This window comes from Tarenaya hassleriana, unplaced genomic scaffold, assembly GCF_000463585.1.
Source record: "Tarenaya hassleriana unplaced genomic scaffold, ASM46358v1 Cleome26, whole genome shotgun sequence".
NCBI classification, from domain to species: Eukaryota; Viridiplantae; Streptophyta; class Magnoliopsida; order Brassicales; family Cleomaceae; genus Tarenaya; species Tarenaya hassleriana.
Window position 1 is genome coordinate 1,968,377 of NW_010965869.1, and position 16,374 is coordinate 1,984,750.

At 35.3% G+C, this 16,374-nt stretch overlaps 3 protein-coding genes across 3 annotated transcripts; 2 read left to right on the forward strand and 1 right to left on the reverse strand.

Moving 5' to 3' along the window:
- Positions 1-24: 24 nt before the first annotated feature.
- On the forward strand, positions 25-3,522 carry LOC104816976 (dnaJ protein homolog). The gene is made up of 7 exons (XM_010546025.2): positions 25-958; positions 1,352-1,502; positions 1,685-1,826; positions 1,925-2,201; positions 2,308-2,506; positions 2,809-2,834; positions 3,059-3,522. Exons 1-7 carry the CDS (start codon positions 803-805, stop codon positions 3,365-3,367), a joined length of 1,260 nt encoding a protein of 419 aa, XP_010544327.1. The 5' UTR covers positions 25-802; the 3' UTR covers positions 3,368-3,522.
- Positions 3,523-4,812: 1,290 nt separating this feature from the next.
- On the forward strand, positions 4,813-7,606 carry LOC104816975 (protein STRICTOSIDINE SYNTHASE-LIKE 3). Its single transcript, XM_010546024.1, has 4 exons — positions 4,813-5,203; positions 5,671-5,946; positions 6,559-6,726; positions 7,070-7,606. The coding sequence occupies exons 1-4, from the start codon at positions 4,869-4,871 to the stop codon at positions 7,473-7,475; spliced, it is 1,185 nt and encodes a 394-aa protein (XP_010544326.1). The 5' UTR covers positions 4,813-4,868; the 3' UTR covers positions 7,476-7,606.
- Positions 7,607-7,720: 114 nt separating this feature from the next.
- Positions 7,721-9,776, reverse strand: LOC104816974 (protein FAF-like, chloroplastic). The gene is made up of 2 exons (XM_010546022.2): positions 9,539-9,776; positions 7,721-9,394 (listed from the first exon to the last, which is right to left on the reverse strand). Exon 2 carries the CDS (start codon positions 9,330-9,332, stop codon positions 7,899-7,901), a length of 1,434 nt encoding a protein of 477 aa, XP_010544324.1. The 5' UTR covers positions 9,333-9,394; positions 9,539-9,776; the 3' UTR covers positions 7,721-7,898.
- Positions 9,777-16,374: the final 6,598 nt, after the last annotated feature.

Here is a 16,374-nt window from a genome sequence, read left to right on the forward strand (position 1 = left end):
AACCGCTGGTTGAAAGGGTGGAACCTCTTCCTTCACATGTTTTCGTAGCAACCCCCGAATATTATAAATAGGGCGCCCATAGGATCATTTTCTGCATCCCATTTTTTCTGAGTGCATTCTTCTTTTAGAAAGAAATACTCTCAAACCTTTTCTCTAAAGAGTTCTGAACTTTTGTAGTTCGTTGGATTCTCTAAAGCAGGTGGTGCTTTTGTAGAATCGTAAGTCGTTGTATCTTGGAGACGATTGCCATAAACCGTAACCACTTGATAACGGGGCAATTTCGTCTTGAGGAGATTGTGTCTAACACAAGCCTCGACTTAACCCACTTCAAAAATTTTCTTTTCTTTTGGATATTCTGTCTGAATTTCTGAATCCCACATCTGCGGATTCAACAAAACGAATTTTTGAAATTTCAGTATGGTTGTTGATGGTTGGACCGACATTGTAAAACCGGAAAGTTGATCTCTCTTATGCTACTAGGCAAATTAACAATACAAATTTTATATAAAAAAAAACACATTTGCATAACCATAACCATTATCATCACATTTGTACAGTTTCTAATCAAATCAATATACGCAACCTTTATAAAAAAAATCATTATAATTGAACCGAGGGCACTCGATTGAAATTACCCTTATACCCTTCTGACAAAAAAAAACATAGATCTCTAGAATCTTCCTGAATGTGAAAAGTTCCACGCATTCTGGAACCAACCAGATTATTCCCTCTCCCTCCTCTCTTTCTCTGTATATATAACCTAGATTTCGAAACACCCAAACGGAAGACATTGTTTGAAGAAATGTTTGGGAGAGGAGGTCAGCAGAAGAAGAGCGACAACAGCAGGTTCTACGAGATCCTCGGAGTCACGAAGGACGCGACTCAGGAGGATCTCAAGAAGGCTTACAAGAAAGCCGCCATCAAGAATCACCCCGACAAAGGCGGCGACCCCGAGAAGGTTCCTCCGCTCTCTGTTCTTCAACTGGTCCCTTCTTGTTTCAGTTCATGGGTCTTGATCTATTGAGATCCGAATAAGATCGACCGGTTCTTGTTTAGAGATTCTCCGGGCTTTTGTTCATTTCTTCTTTGTTGTTTCTGATTTTGTCTTAATCAAACATGATCAGAAACCGTCCTCTTTGTCTTCTGCTGATGCGCTTGGATGACATTGTTTTTCTCTGGATCATATCCTGTACATAGATATAGCATCTGAATCATATATATATATATATATGCGAGAGAAAAGATCCGAGTTCAAAATGGTTATAAATTTAGTGTTTGGGAGAGAATTCAACAAGTTACCAAATGGTGCTTCCAGTTGTCTGAATCTGAGATTATGTGACTGTTTCTGCAGTTCAAAGAGATAGCGCAAGCTTATGAGGTTCTAAGCGACCCCGAGAAGCGGGAAATATACGATCAATATGGAGAGGAAGCTCTCAAGGAAGGAATGGGTGGAAGCGGCCCAACCATCGATCCCTTCGACATTTTCTCGTCCTTCTTCGGTGGTGAGTTGATTCAAGCCCTTCCTATTTGCGTCGTATATTTCTTGTCAGTTAAGCAATCTCGGGCATTTGATCGTGTCATAAGTTTCTTGTCAGTTAAGAAATCTCGGGTTTTATTTCGTGTCATATGTTTCTTGTCAGTTAAGGAAACTCGGGTTTTTGATCGTTTCGATTGGTTTGGTCAGGTGGTGGTAGCAGCAGAGGACGGAGGGAGAGGCGGGGAGAGGATGTGGTTCATCCACTGAAGGTGTCTCTGGAGGATCTTTACCTCGGAACTACCAAGAAACTCTCCCTTTCCCGGAATGTCATATGCTCGAAATGTAACGGGTACGACCCCGTTCAATGGCGTTAATTTGTCCCCAGTTACAAGATCAAACCCGTTCAAAGATGGAGTTAACGTGACTTTTTGTCTGCTTAAATTGCAGAAAAGGATCGAAATCTGGTGCGTCGATGAAGTGCTCGGGCTGTCAGGGCATCGGTATGAAGGTGACAGTAAGGCATCTCGGCCCGTCTATGATCCAGCAGATGCAGCATGTTTGTAATGAATGTAAAGGTACGGGCGAAACTATCGACGAGAAAGATCGATGCTTGCAGTGCAAGGGAGAGAAAGTTGTTCCGGAAAAGAAAGTTCTCGAAGTTTTCGTCGAAAAGGGTATGCAGAATGGTCAGAAGATTACCTTCCCAGGCGCTGCTGACGAAGCTGTAAGTACACCCTCTTCGCACCAAACCCTAATCCGGCGAACCAGAAGAAGCTCGGTATCGAATCTTTAAACTGATACTTATACAATTTCTGATTCATTTTTTGCAGCCTGACACAGTCACAGGAGACGTAGTGTTCGTGATTCAGCAGAAAGAGCATCCGAAGTTCAAGAGAAAGGGCGAAAACCTCTTCTACGAGCACACACTCTCTCTCACGGAAGCCTTATGCGGCTTCCAGTTCGTGCTGACTCATCTCGACGGCCGACAACTTCTCATCAAATCGAATCCCGGCGAAGTTGTGAAACCTGGTAATTTACCCTTCTTGTTAAAATATGTTTTTGTTAACTCAAATCTAGAGATGATGAGCAATGACCGGTTTAACTTGAACACACATCTTTGGTTCCGGTCTTTCAAGGACAATTTTAAGATCGTTCGGTAATGGATAACCGAGAATTTTCGGGTATCCAATCCATGAGTACCGCAAAGTATTGACAGTGAATATGCATTGAGCAGACAGTTTGGATCAGAATCAAGTTGTGTGAAACAACACTCTGTTCTAACTGATCACTCGAAATGTCATCATCCTCTCACCGATTTCTCTTCCGTTCAGATTCGTTCAAGGCGATAGACGACGAAGGAATGCCTCGTTGTATCTTGGAGACGATTGCCATATGTCGGGTTTCGATTGGTTATGCCTATCGGGTTTTTCACCATTAGGGCTAACCTATGAACACTGATCAAGCCATGGGTACTCGAAAAGTTTGGTGCTTGCTCCATAGCAAAGGCCTTCTCCTCCTTTTCCTCCTCCAACTCCTCATGTTCTCGTGTTTCTTCTTCTTCTTCTTCAGAACTCTCAAACTGGAATGCCGGTTCACCAGAGACCCTTCATGAAGGGTAAACTCTACATTCATTTCATGGTCGAGTTTCCGGATTCTCTGAGCTCAGACCAGGTTAAGGCCCTTGAAGCAATATTGCCGCCACCGAGAACGTCGAGCCAATTCACCGACATGGAGCTCGACGAGTGCGAAGAGACGACGCTCCATGACGTAAACATTGAGGAAGAGATGCGGAGAAAGCATCAGCAGCCTCAACGGGGTGAGGCGTATGAGGAAGATGGTGATGATTCTGGTCATGGTGGTGCACAGAGAGTTCAGTGTGCGCAACAGTGATTGTATTTTCCGGTTTGGTTCATCGGTTTGGGAAAACCGGGTTTATGAACCGGGTAATCGAGCCCTTTGTTGTTGTAAAATGACTATATGTACCCGTAAATTGATTTTGTATAATGTCGTATTGGGTATATCTTCTCGTCGTTACTCTTTTCCATGTTTCTTGCTCTCCAAGTTTAAAATAAATAATTTTTCAAAAATTGTTATTATATAAATACATAAATGTTAAAAGTTTTACAAAACGTATATAATTTGTAAATATTGTGATAAACCTAAATAAAATTTGTAAATATCTCATATCTAGAATTCATAGAAATATTTGTAAATTTTCTATATTTTATATAAATTTCCAAATTTATATATTTATATGAAAATTTTTAAAAGTTAATGTTTTTTTAACCTAATAAGAATAATAATAATAAATTTGAGATATTTTAATAATTCAAATGGTTATTCGTCGGCATCACCTATTTCATTTTTTTATTTGTGCATTTTAGCACCGTATTTTAGCATCTCAATATTTGTTTGGATAACTGACAAATAAATATTGCAGTTCAATAAAAATATTTTTATAAAATTTCTGTTACAGTATGACTTCAACAGCCGCACGTTCTTGTCGGTGGTTGATTTGCTTACGATATTTGATTGGACTATATTAGGTCACACGAAAAAAATATATCAGGATAATAAAACAAGCAGAAAATATAAATTTTAGTACTAAAATATGTAAAAAATAATTGGCATACTGATTTCCGTTACTAACATAATAGCAATACAAAAATGCTATTATCTTTTTTTTTTTAATAAGTGAATAAAATCAAATTAATTTTTATTTTATCAACTCGGAGAGCATGAACGTTTTCTTTTTTACATTACATAAAATTAAAATTTCCCATCTTATCGTTAGATTAGTTTTTTATTTATAAAGATTCGTTATCGTTAGATTAGTTACTATATACGTATTTTCTTTTTCTTATTTTATCTAAAAAATAACCAATCTAAATAAAACCAAATTACATTACCGATCATATATTCTAATAAATCCCTCTGTTATAAACTGGAACAGATAAAATTTCCATATTTATCTTTATCCATTGTTTTATCTCATCCTTTAACTAAATCCATCTTTATTTAGGACTCCAATCAGTGCATTGATATATAAATATGATTTTTTTAAAATTTGGTCAAGAAATAAATCAATTTTTAATTTTGTCTAAAAATACATAAATTTTGAAAACTTTCATATAATCACATAAATTTATATAAAATATACCAATTTTAAATTTTTTACTATATAACCACATAAAAAATCAATTGATTTTAGATATTTATGAATTTGCACATTTTATATTTTCTAAAACACACACAAAACAATTGTATTATATAAATATAATATAAAGCGTACTTTTTAACTTTTTAAGGAAAATAATTCTTTTAAAAGAGTTCTTGACGTTTTTTCACCCCCAAAATCCAAGCCAAGTTAAGAAAAATCCGCAGAAGAATAATGACGACGACGGTGACGAGGATCGCCGCGGCGATCTTCCTCGTTCTAGCAATCTACTGTGGCGTCGATCCCTTCAATCACAGCCCCATCTCCCAGTTTCCGGAGTTCGAGACCTACAAGATTCAGATGCCGCCATTATCGGCGCATCCCAAGGAGAGAGACCCAGAGAATCTGCTTCAGAGATCGGAGATCAGGTTTTTGAACGAGGTTCAGGGGCCGGAGAGCATCGCCTTTGATCCGCTCGGCCGGGGTCCGTACACCGGCGTCGCCGACGGCCGTGTTCGGTTCTGGGATGGTAGCCGGTGGACGGATTTCGCGTATACGTCGAGCAATCGGTGAGTCTGTTTAGGGACGAGATTTTCAATTTTAGTGGCACCGAGTTGTGGGTTATCTGGAGAAGCGAATGATTGAAACTATATTCATTTCTAGGAACCACGTGCAATAGTGACATGCAAATTAAATCCAGATTCACGGAAATTTTGTGGTGAAGCGAGGGAAACTTCAATTGTGGGGTCATGCTTTTGAGACATGAATCTAATGACCTGGTTGACAGTTCCTTGTAGAGTTCTTGCTTACTTATGATAATATGATTCGGTGCTTAACTGGAAACTGGACAGAGTTTTTTTTGTATATGTCAGCGTTATCACTTGGTTTCGATTTGGGAGTCCTTGACAGAAACCAATTTGGGCTGAATCAATTTATCATATTACATCAGTATGGAATCTCTATAATGATTCTTTGATGGTGTGTCATGAGGACTGTCTATTGTTCGTCTCTCTCACGCTGGATTTTCGTATCTCAGGTCAGAACTATGCGATCCAAAGCCATCACCTTTTGCTTACTTGAAGAACGAGCACATCTGTGGTCGGCCTTTGGGTCTTCGGTTTGATAAGAAAACAGGGGATTTGTACATTGCCGATGCTTATTTCGGGCTGATGAAAGTGGGGCCTGAAGGTGGTGTTGCAACTTCCCTTACAACTGAGGCCGATGGTGTGCCATTGAGGTTCACCAATGATCTTGACATAGACGATGAAGGAAATGTTTACTTTTCGGACAGCAGCTCTTTCTACCAGCGGAGGTATGGTTTCTACAATTTTTTCCCCTCAAATGCCTGCTTTCTTTCCCGTTTATTTACTGAAAGAAAAAAATCGGGGAAGCTGAAACTTGGGTTTTAAGATGAGATGAAGCTGGTTAAAAACAACAACATTTAAATGTAATTCATAAGATTTTTCTTTATTCACTCGGTTAATTGTAATTGTATAGGATATTTACGGGTTGTTTATCTCTCGTGTCTTTGTATGTCCCTGAAACTATATTTTTTCACTATCTTGCTGAGTTTTATCGTGTTTTGCTGCCTGTCTAACGTGATTAATATCATCAGTCCATACTCCTGCTTGAAGAGGAAAACTGTAGGCATCTACTAAGTGATAATCTTTTGGATCTTGTAATTACTGCTTTGAATTAGTCTTCTGGTAATTTTACTATATTATGGGCCTGAGAAACATAATTTCAAAATTAGATGGCTTTGAGTTTGATGTTGATTTATGTTCTCTTGATGTTTCCATGAACTCATCTCCCATGTTATAAATTTTAGCAATTTGTTTCTCAGGAATTTGGCAATTAATTTTGTTTTCTGAGTACAATGATTGTGCAATTCTTGAGTTTCCTGAAGAATTTTGGCTTATTTCAGGAACTTCATGCAATTAATTCTTGCCGGGGAGAACAGTGGGAGGATCTTGAAATACAATCCAAAAACAAAGGAAACCACCACTCTTGTTAGGAATCTCCAATTTCCCAATGGGGTAACTCTCAGCAAAGATGGCTCCTTTTTCATATTCTGTGAAGGATCTATTGGAAGGTAAGTCTTTTTCCTTCTTCCTTGAACTTTGTCATGACTGAAGAGTTTTGTGAGACTTCCGAGATATCCCCCATCACATTTTCCAGCATAGGTTTTGATGGTGCAATCAACTTTAGTCATTTAAGCTATCAAGGGAGAATCTGTGCTGTTAATGGAAGTATTCTTCTTCCTTGTGGCTATTTATGATATTTCATAAACTTCTACAAATTAGCCGTCTTTGAATCTTAAAATTTCATCACCCCCTACCCACCGTTCCAGTAGAAAAAATAAACTGTTTCAGTGACAAAAGGCTTCTATTTCTTTTAAAAGCTCGTTTTTTTTACGCATTTAATCGTAAGTGCAGATTGAGGAAGTACTGGTTGAAAGGCGAAAAAGCCGGGACAAGTGAAGTAGTAGCCATATTACATGGATTCCCTGACAACATCCGCACAAACAAGGATGGAGACTTCTGGGTAGCAATCCACTGCCACCGGAACATACTGACCCATGTCATGGGGTTATACCCGAGGCTGAGGAAGTTCTTCCTGAAGCTCCCGATAACGCTGAAGTTCCAGTATCTGCTCCAGGTGGGCGGGCGCCCACACGCAATGGTGGTGAAGTATGATGGAGATGGGAAGGTGTTGAAGGTGTTGGAGGATAAACAAGGGAAAGTGGTGAAGGCAGTGAGTGAAGTGGAAGAGAAAGATGGTAAGCTTTGGATGGGTAGTGTTTTGATGCCTTTCATTTCTGTTTATGACTTAGCTTCTTAGGTTAGAACTAAAAAAAAAAAAACTTTTTTTTTGGTGGTATTGGAACTTACAAGTAGTACTAAGATTTTGCAGATCTGTGTTTGGACAAACCTGGTTTTAGGAAGTGTTTTTGATGTGGATTATGCGTCGAATTCGGTGGTCTTTTTTAATGGTATGGTAATTACTAATACCACGTTTTAATTTAATTTCATGAGTTGCCATCTTCAATGCCCCAAATTCACATTCAAAACCCAACAAAAGAGAGATGTTCAAAAGGTTATTTATTAGAGGAAATTGTATAGTAACACAGTTAATGGTTATACATACATCTGATTTCTGTTGGTTCCCTCTACGTATGAAAAGCTCTCCCTTTTCACAATGTCAATTACAGATTGCTTTATAATTATTGTTGCCAATACTTATTGGGCAGTGTAGTTGGTGTCTCTAAGAAGTAGCAATGCAATAAGGCTCGCAAAACAAGAGAGACCTCTTTTGATCTTTGCACCCATCGGCCACCACAACCTCATCATCACCATTCCCTTGTTGCTCAGTCTTTGATACTGTGTTCTTGTTAGTAGAGCCCATTCTTATGGGCTTAGACCTCCAACTGTACTCGTACACATTCAAGAAAGGCTTAATGGTGGCTCCGGCCATGGCCGCTGGTGGCCTTGGTGGTAGGAATTGGAATTTATGCCTTGGTTCCCCCTCCTCTTTTTGACCCTTTGGCTTCACCATATGACTGAATTTGCTTGACCATGTCGGGTTTCGATTGGTTATGCCTATCGGGTTTTTCACCATTAGGGCTAACCTATGAACACTGATCAAGCCATGGGTACTCGAAAAGTTTGGTGCTTGCTCCATAGCAAAGGCCTTCTCCTCCTTTTCCTCCTCCAACTCCTCATGTTCTCGTGTTTCTTCTTCTTCTTCTTCAGAACTCTCAAACTCGTTGTCCTCTTCCTCAAGCTCTTTCTCTTGCTCCATCTCGTCCCATCTCTCATCGGTCTTGTCCTCGTTTTGGTTTGGTTTGGTAAAAGTGAGAACAAGGCGGCCATCTTGGCGGTGGGCATAGAAGTTGTTCTTGGAAGGGATTGCTACGGCTTCAAGAACCAAACGGCCATTGTTGCGGCTTGTCCTCATGTATGTGGAAGCACCATCTTGGCGAGCAAGAGAAGGGATTGGAGGAGGGAATGATCTCTGAGACGATTTCTTGTCCCCCAAGTAACTCAACTTCCCAGCCATAACCTGCTTCTCTTGCCTCCATGCTCTTTCCTCTTGTTTAGCAGGTTCCTTCTGCAAATCTTGAAAGTTGAGAACATCCTCTTTCTCTTCTTCACCTTCCTCCCCTGTCTCTGATGCAGGGTATGATGAAAACCCTTCTGATCCAGTCTCTGAACCCAAACTCTCAGTGCAGATCTCAAGGCTCCTCTCACTCAAGGAGCTCTTAGATCTTCTCACAAGAGGGTGCTCGTACGGAGGAGGAACCACCTTTCCCGTATAAATATCGTGAACCTTTTCGGACAAGATCGAATCCCATATGTCGACTTGTCCACTTCTCTCACCCTCCACCTTCTCGCTCTTCTTCTTCTCTTCCTGAATCGAAGTCCATATATCAAACGCTGACCTCTCTTCACTCTCTCCTCCTCCTCCTCTTTCTCCTCTGCTTTCTTCTGACGCATTCTTCTTCGAAGGAGATGAGAACCCTTTTTGCGAAAGCCACTTCTTGGACGACATATCCGCAGATAATGTCCTTCGGAGTGAAGAAGCGCGTGCCGATCTGTTGTCTGAATCAGACCCCAAAATCGAAACTATGCCATGCTTGTCTCCCTCCACCTTCAAAGAAGACGACAAGCCGAGATTCTTGTTCACGCAACCACTCATCTCTACAACAATCAAGAACAAAAATCGCTTCGAGGTGAAGAACAAAAAAAAACCCCAATTTCCTGCAAAACCCAGAAACACAAACTCAATAAGCAATCGACCCGTGTACCTAAACAAACGCATAAATGTGAAATCATCGGCGGAAAATGGAATTCCCCTACAAAACCATTTCTATTTAGAAATCAAACAAGGTGCAGAAACGGTACCTGGAAACAGAGGAGGAGGAGGAAATTGGGTGAGCGGAGAGAGAGCAACCAACAGAGGTCTACAGAGAGACCACTGGGGTTGCTTCGCTGAAGACGAAAACAGAACAAAAAATTCAAAACCCTTCCTTTACAGAACGAATCAAACCGAGAAATTTCCCAGATTTTGTTTCAGTTATTTGTATGATTGTGAAGTTCTTCTATGGAATCAGTGAGGCTTGATGTGAATGGAGAAGAGCGAAGCGAAGTCTGATGGGTATAAGTAATGAGGGCTAAAGGGTGTGGGTCCCATATCGACGCCACCGTATTTTTTTTCTTTTTTATTTAATTATTAAACAAATTTTACGGGGGAGAATAATTAAGAAACTATTTTGAAAAGTTTGCGTTTAATATTTTTTTTATTCCTTTCATATTTGTATTGTCGTCTAGAACAAGACTATACGTTATTTTTTTAATAACATTAAATTTTTTTTTTTGTAATGGTTGTGACATTTGGAATTTTAAATGTGATAAAGGGATACAACTCTGTGATTTATTTTGGTGGTCCATCTCTACTAGACTCGATTTGGATGGTCTTTGTTTACGCAAAGAAGTTTCAACATATATATTACGAAAAACAAAAATTAGTTTTATATGCTCGAAGAAATTTTGTATCCCCAAACATAATTATTTAGATATTATAGTCATTTTCCATAAACTATCATATTTTATTTTTTTCATATCAAGTTCTCTTCCAAGTCTATAAATTTATTTTAGGAGGATATCACTAAAAAAACTCCGTACTTTTCCCGAATCAACGAAAAATTTTTATATTTCTTTGTTTACCAAATAAATATCATATTTTGAATTATTGATCAAATAGAAATAGTTCAGAGTTTATTTGATAAATAGAAAAATATAAGATTTTTTTTAGTTGATTTGGAGAAAGTACGAAATTTTTTTTATGATATCCCTTAATAGAATTATGTATGATATATATTAAATATTTATGAGAGAAAACGTAGAAAATTTATATGATAGCAGAAGAATTATATTTGTATGCAGTTTAAACTTTTATTTATATGAAAAAATTAGAGTTTTTTAAGATTGTATTCCATCTTTATATATTGTAATCTTTACAAATGTCTAATATGTAACAGTGGTTGGTTTCTAGATTTTTGTGTGTTTATTCCATCGTCATCCTACCTTTTTTTAGTTATCTCAACCTTATTTTTTAATTGGATTAATCATCTTCTAATATATTCATATGGAAAACTAGAAGCAACTATTCTTTTGACACAATATATATATTTCTTTGTTTGGAAAATACTCGGTACGTTTTCTTTTATCACTCTATATTTTCATTTAGAAATCTAAGATTGGGTGGCTCAAATAGGGATGTCAATTTGGATCCGAGTCCCGAAGTTTGACTCCGTCAAATCCAAAAATTAACGGGCTCCAAACCTAAATTTTTCGGCCCGAAAAAAATATGGCTTTCGGGTCAGGTTCGAATCGGACTTCGTACTCGAACCGGACCACCCCGAAAATCCGATATTTAAAAAAAATGATTTATAAAGAAGTTTGGTCTGGTCCGACCTGAATCCAATATATATAGGATCGAGTTTCAAGCTTAACTATATGTTGATCGATCTGAACCCATTAGATTGTATTTGAAACTGTGATTATTAATTAATGATATAATTATTAGATCGCAATTGTTATTAGTTTTCGATGTAACAAACCTATTTCTTTGATTATATATATATACATACATATATATATATATGTATTAAAAATTGTGGTATCGATGCCCTGGTAGTCGGTAGAGTGTATCGTGGCACGTTTCGGAGGGCACGTTTTTTAAGCCATTTTATTTTTATTTTCAAATAAGTTAAAAGAGCTGTATGCAATTGATGGAAAACGACAACTACTAGGGGTGAGTATTTGTTTCGGATTAAGTTTGGGAAAAGTTTGATTCGATTCTTTCATATTTAAAAAAAATATACCGTATTTTTTAGTTCTTTTGAAAAATTCGATTTTTTAAAAATAATAATGTTTGAGAATTTCGATAGTTCGAAACGAAAAAAAAATAACGTATTTTTCGATTTGATACAGTTTAATTCCAAAAAATCGTATCGAAATATCGATTCTTAAGGAGGAGTAGGAGAACAATAACAATAATAATAATAATAATAATAATGAAGTGACGTAGTGCTTATAAACAAAGACAGGAGTAGCTATTGGTTGAAGCTACTAGACATGCATGGGGACTTGAAGGTATTAAATGGCGTGGGGTTGAATTAACATTAATAACATTGCATTATAATCTTTAAAAACTAGTAGTACAAAGTAACATTTAATTTATTGTGAAATAAAGATAATTCCAGAAGAAGAAATTTATGGGAAAAAGTGAATTCGGATATATGCAAAGACAGGGAAAAAAGTATCTATGGATTTTTTTTTCTTTTAATATTTCTTTTTTATATATATATATAAAATAAAACTTTCTATAAAATGTGTCAGGAAATAAGAGACCCAACACTCTAAATCCATCTAGTGGCTAACCAAAAATGACAAACATTACCCAAAAGAAGAGGACACAAAAAGGTGACAAGAAAATTAGCAGTCGCTTAAGCCTTAAGATGAAAGCCAAGGAATATGATTTTGATGCCATTGCATGTCTCTTGTATGGCTCACCAATCACGACTTCTGTTATTAATTTTATCCCATATATATATATAACTAGAACCGTCACAAATATTTTTGTAACAATTTTCAAGTTATATAAAAGTTAATTTTTACGAATTTCAAATATAAAAGGTCATTGGAATTAAATTTTAAATTTTATAGATATCTAAATTTAATTTTATTCCATGCAAAATAAAAATTTGATATAAATAACTATATTTTAAAACAATATAAATGAAAGAAAATATATATATATTCTAAAACAATGGATTTTTTATTTAGTTTAAAATTATAGAAAAGTTTAATAAGATAGTAAAATGGCAGAAATCTTAATCGAGGTAAAAACTGTTATTATTTACTTATATTTGAAAAAATATATTTATAACAAAATTAATTATGAAGAACAAAATAAAATTATTAGAATTTAAAAATTTAAAGAAACGACAATATCTAAACGTGGGAGTCTCTTGAAGTGATCCTATGCAACCTATCAAATTGTAGAGTTGCAAGTCTTGTATATATATATTGTCTTAAAGAACTCTACACATAATATAATAACTGAAGAGAATTTTCAAATATTAGATGTTTTATACATTAATTTTGTTATTCTTAGATTTTTAGAGAAAGTTAATTTTAGCTATTTAAAGCATAGGAAAATACGGAAATAAGAAAACGTCAATAATAATCTTATACTTCTTGTACTATTAACTGTAGATTATCCTTATTGGATTATTCTTGGGTGTATCATATATATGGCTCTAATTGTAACATAAATTATCAATTATTTTAGTTGAAGTTTTATATCGAATTATTTATCTGTATAAATATAATAATGATTATAGAGAGCAATTCCTATATATTTTATTGAGATTCTCTTCTATCACTACGTAAAGATAGGATAGTACATACTTGAGTTGAATTTAGGGTGAACAATTAATCTTTATATTACTTTAAATTAGTACATTCATTGATTTAAAGACAAAATTATTTTAATAAAAAAAAAGATAATATATTAAATACGGATTGTTTGAAATGGGAGATGAAGAAGGCTCAAAGGATGACCAATGCTTTAGGAAAGGTGGATGCTTCTTGTCTGTCTATAAAGCAATACCACTAAAACCCTAAGCAATGCAAAATCCAATTAAATGGAATGTAATTATATATATCCAATTAGTATATTTAATAAACATACAAAGAAGTATAAATTTGGGAACAAAAAATTAAATCATTAGTACTAAAATTTAATATCTTGTATCTATGAAATTTGATGAGAGATAAATTAAACGACCGCTTCACAAAAAGAACACGAAACTATTAAAGAATATATTTTTATGCTAATTAAATATAATGCAGTCATCGGATTTGAACTAATTAATTAATTCAAATAAATACTATAATGAGTTTAAATGGCCTTACCAGTACGGACGATGAAAACGGTTTACAACTGGATGAACTGATGCTGTGATTCCAAGTTGACACGGATTCTATTGGTTTTCCATCTTTTTTTTAACCAAGGAAATCAGAATTTTGGTTGTAAAAATAATTTAGTCTAAATTTTATGTTCAATTTATTAACTTTATAATCTTAATTAAATTAATATATATATATATATATATATATATATATACGTACAGCTTTGACCAACGGGTTTTATTCTCAAGCTTGTTGGTATGTTTGGCCGACTCTCTTTTATTTATTATTTTCCTCCTCCTTCAAAACTTTATTTATGTAACTATACATATTTTTTCACACTGGTAAAAAAATAAATTTAACTAAATAATTTTTCAATTATCGTTTTTCATATAATTATTTTAATAATATATCGATATATAGATATATATATTACCAGTAAACAAATCATGCCCAAAAAATGATCTTGACAAATTCACATAATGATTAATCTTGCCTTTTGAGATAATTGTGTATTGTATATATAGTTTTTTTGTAGAAAAGAAAATCATCTCAAATTCTGGTCAATTTGAACAAAATAATACTAAACTTTGAACAAAAAAAAACTTAAATCAACAATTTTGAATGAAATTCTACTAAAATATTTTATTTTTTATGTAACATATTGACATTTCATTAAACAAATTTATATATAAATAATGATACGAAACTATACCCATTTGAATAAAATTATGCTTGTATAATTTAATTAATTATTATATTTTTAAGTAGAATAATCTAATAGGTAAATCTCTTGTCCATAGGTATGTGTATATATACACCGAATGAATATATATATATATATGTGTGTGTATACTGTATACAAATAGAATTTACACGTAGATATTCTGGTTGGTTAGGAGAACTTTTCCCGCCATTGGGGATCTCCCCCAACTCTGTTGGTTTGAGAGCTCACTTCCTGAACAAGAGGTCGTGGGTTCAACACTCAGGGTATGGAGATTTCCCCTCCGGCCACCTTCGGGTGTTTCACATCCCACACGTGTGGTGCCGGTTGTGCGTGTGGGTCGGGATTAGTCTGGGCCCTTTGGACCTAGGATTACCCGGTTATCAAAAAAAAAAAAAAAAAAAAACTTTTCCCCCCATTGCATCATCATTCACTTGTAATAGCTTCATGGTTCCCCTTTTTCATTTCTTATACCTTTTGATTTCTTAATCCACATCATCAACCAATACCGCCCAACTAACGAATAACAGAGCGCCACGTGTCATCAGCATTTCCTTTCAATCGTTGGTGGCTTTTGATTCCGTCCCTTTCTTGATTTTTGTGGTGCTACGGCATTTTTCATGTCACATATATTTAATTACTTTGTTTTTGAAAGAAAAACCATTGAAGTATTTGATTCAATCGATCTATCACAAATCATTGAATTTAGATCAATCAACTGAAAATATTATTTTTTTTATAAATAGAATTTTATAATTTTACTATAGTCATATATGTTAGTAGTGTCACGTACCGAGCTACAGGGTTTGAAGAATACGACTCATCTTTATTAGACATCTACATTCGTTTATATACAACATCAGAAAGTTAAACCTAGCTAAACAAACTAGGAAATATAATCTCCCAATACAACCAACTTCCTAATATGCAGGATATACAATATACGATCCTATTACCCCCCTCAAGTTGGAGCGTATATATCATATATGCCCAACTTGTGTAGAAAGTCGTCAAATTCCTTCTTGCCAAACGCCTTGGTGAATATATCAGCTAGTTGTTGAACAGTGGAGACATGGCGAGGTACAATGTTGCGAGTCATCGTATGATGCCGGAGGAAGTGGCAGTCTACCTCGATGTGTTTGGTGTGTTCGTGGAAGACGTCATTGGAAGCAATTTGAATAGCCAATTGGTTATCGCAATGGAGCGCCATAGGTGCTTCGTGATTAACTCCGAGGGACAAGAGTAATCCTTTTAGCCATAGTAGCTCACAACACTACAAAAAAATCCTCGAATTCCAACGGATTTTCCAACGGATTTGTCCGTTGGAAAATTTCCAACGGATTTTCAACGGTTTTCAACGGCGTTTCAACGACGATTTCCGTTAAAATTCCGTTAATAATTTCCAACGGGTATCCGTTGGAAACACCCGTTGAAAATTTTTAACGGAATTTTCAACGTATTCAATTGAAAAATTGGGTTGGAAATTTCCAACGGTATTTCCAACGGATTAACGTTGGAAAAATCGGTTGGATTAACGTTGGAAAAATCGGTTGCAAATTTTTAACGGAGTTCCAACGGATGTTTGTTAGAAAACAATTCCAACGGAATTCCAACGGATGCCGGTTGGAAAATTTTTTGAAAATTTTTAAAAAAAATTCCAACGGATGCCGGTTGGAATTTTTTTTGGAAATTTTTTTTAAAAAAATTCCAACCGAATTCCAACGGATGCCGGTTGGAAATTTTTTTGAAAATTTAAAAAAAAATTCCAACGGAATTCCAACGGACATTGGTTGGAAATTTGGATTTTAATTGAAAAATCAATTCAAATATATATATATATATATTTGAATTCATATATATGTATATATAATATATATTTGTTATGTATATATAAAATATATATGCACAAAATATACATGTATTTATACATATATATATATATACGTATAAATATATAAAAGACTCGTATATTTAAATATATATATACATATATATTTATATATATGTATATTAAGGAGGTATATATATAAACAAATAT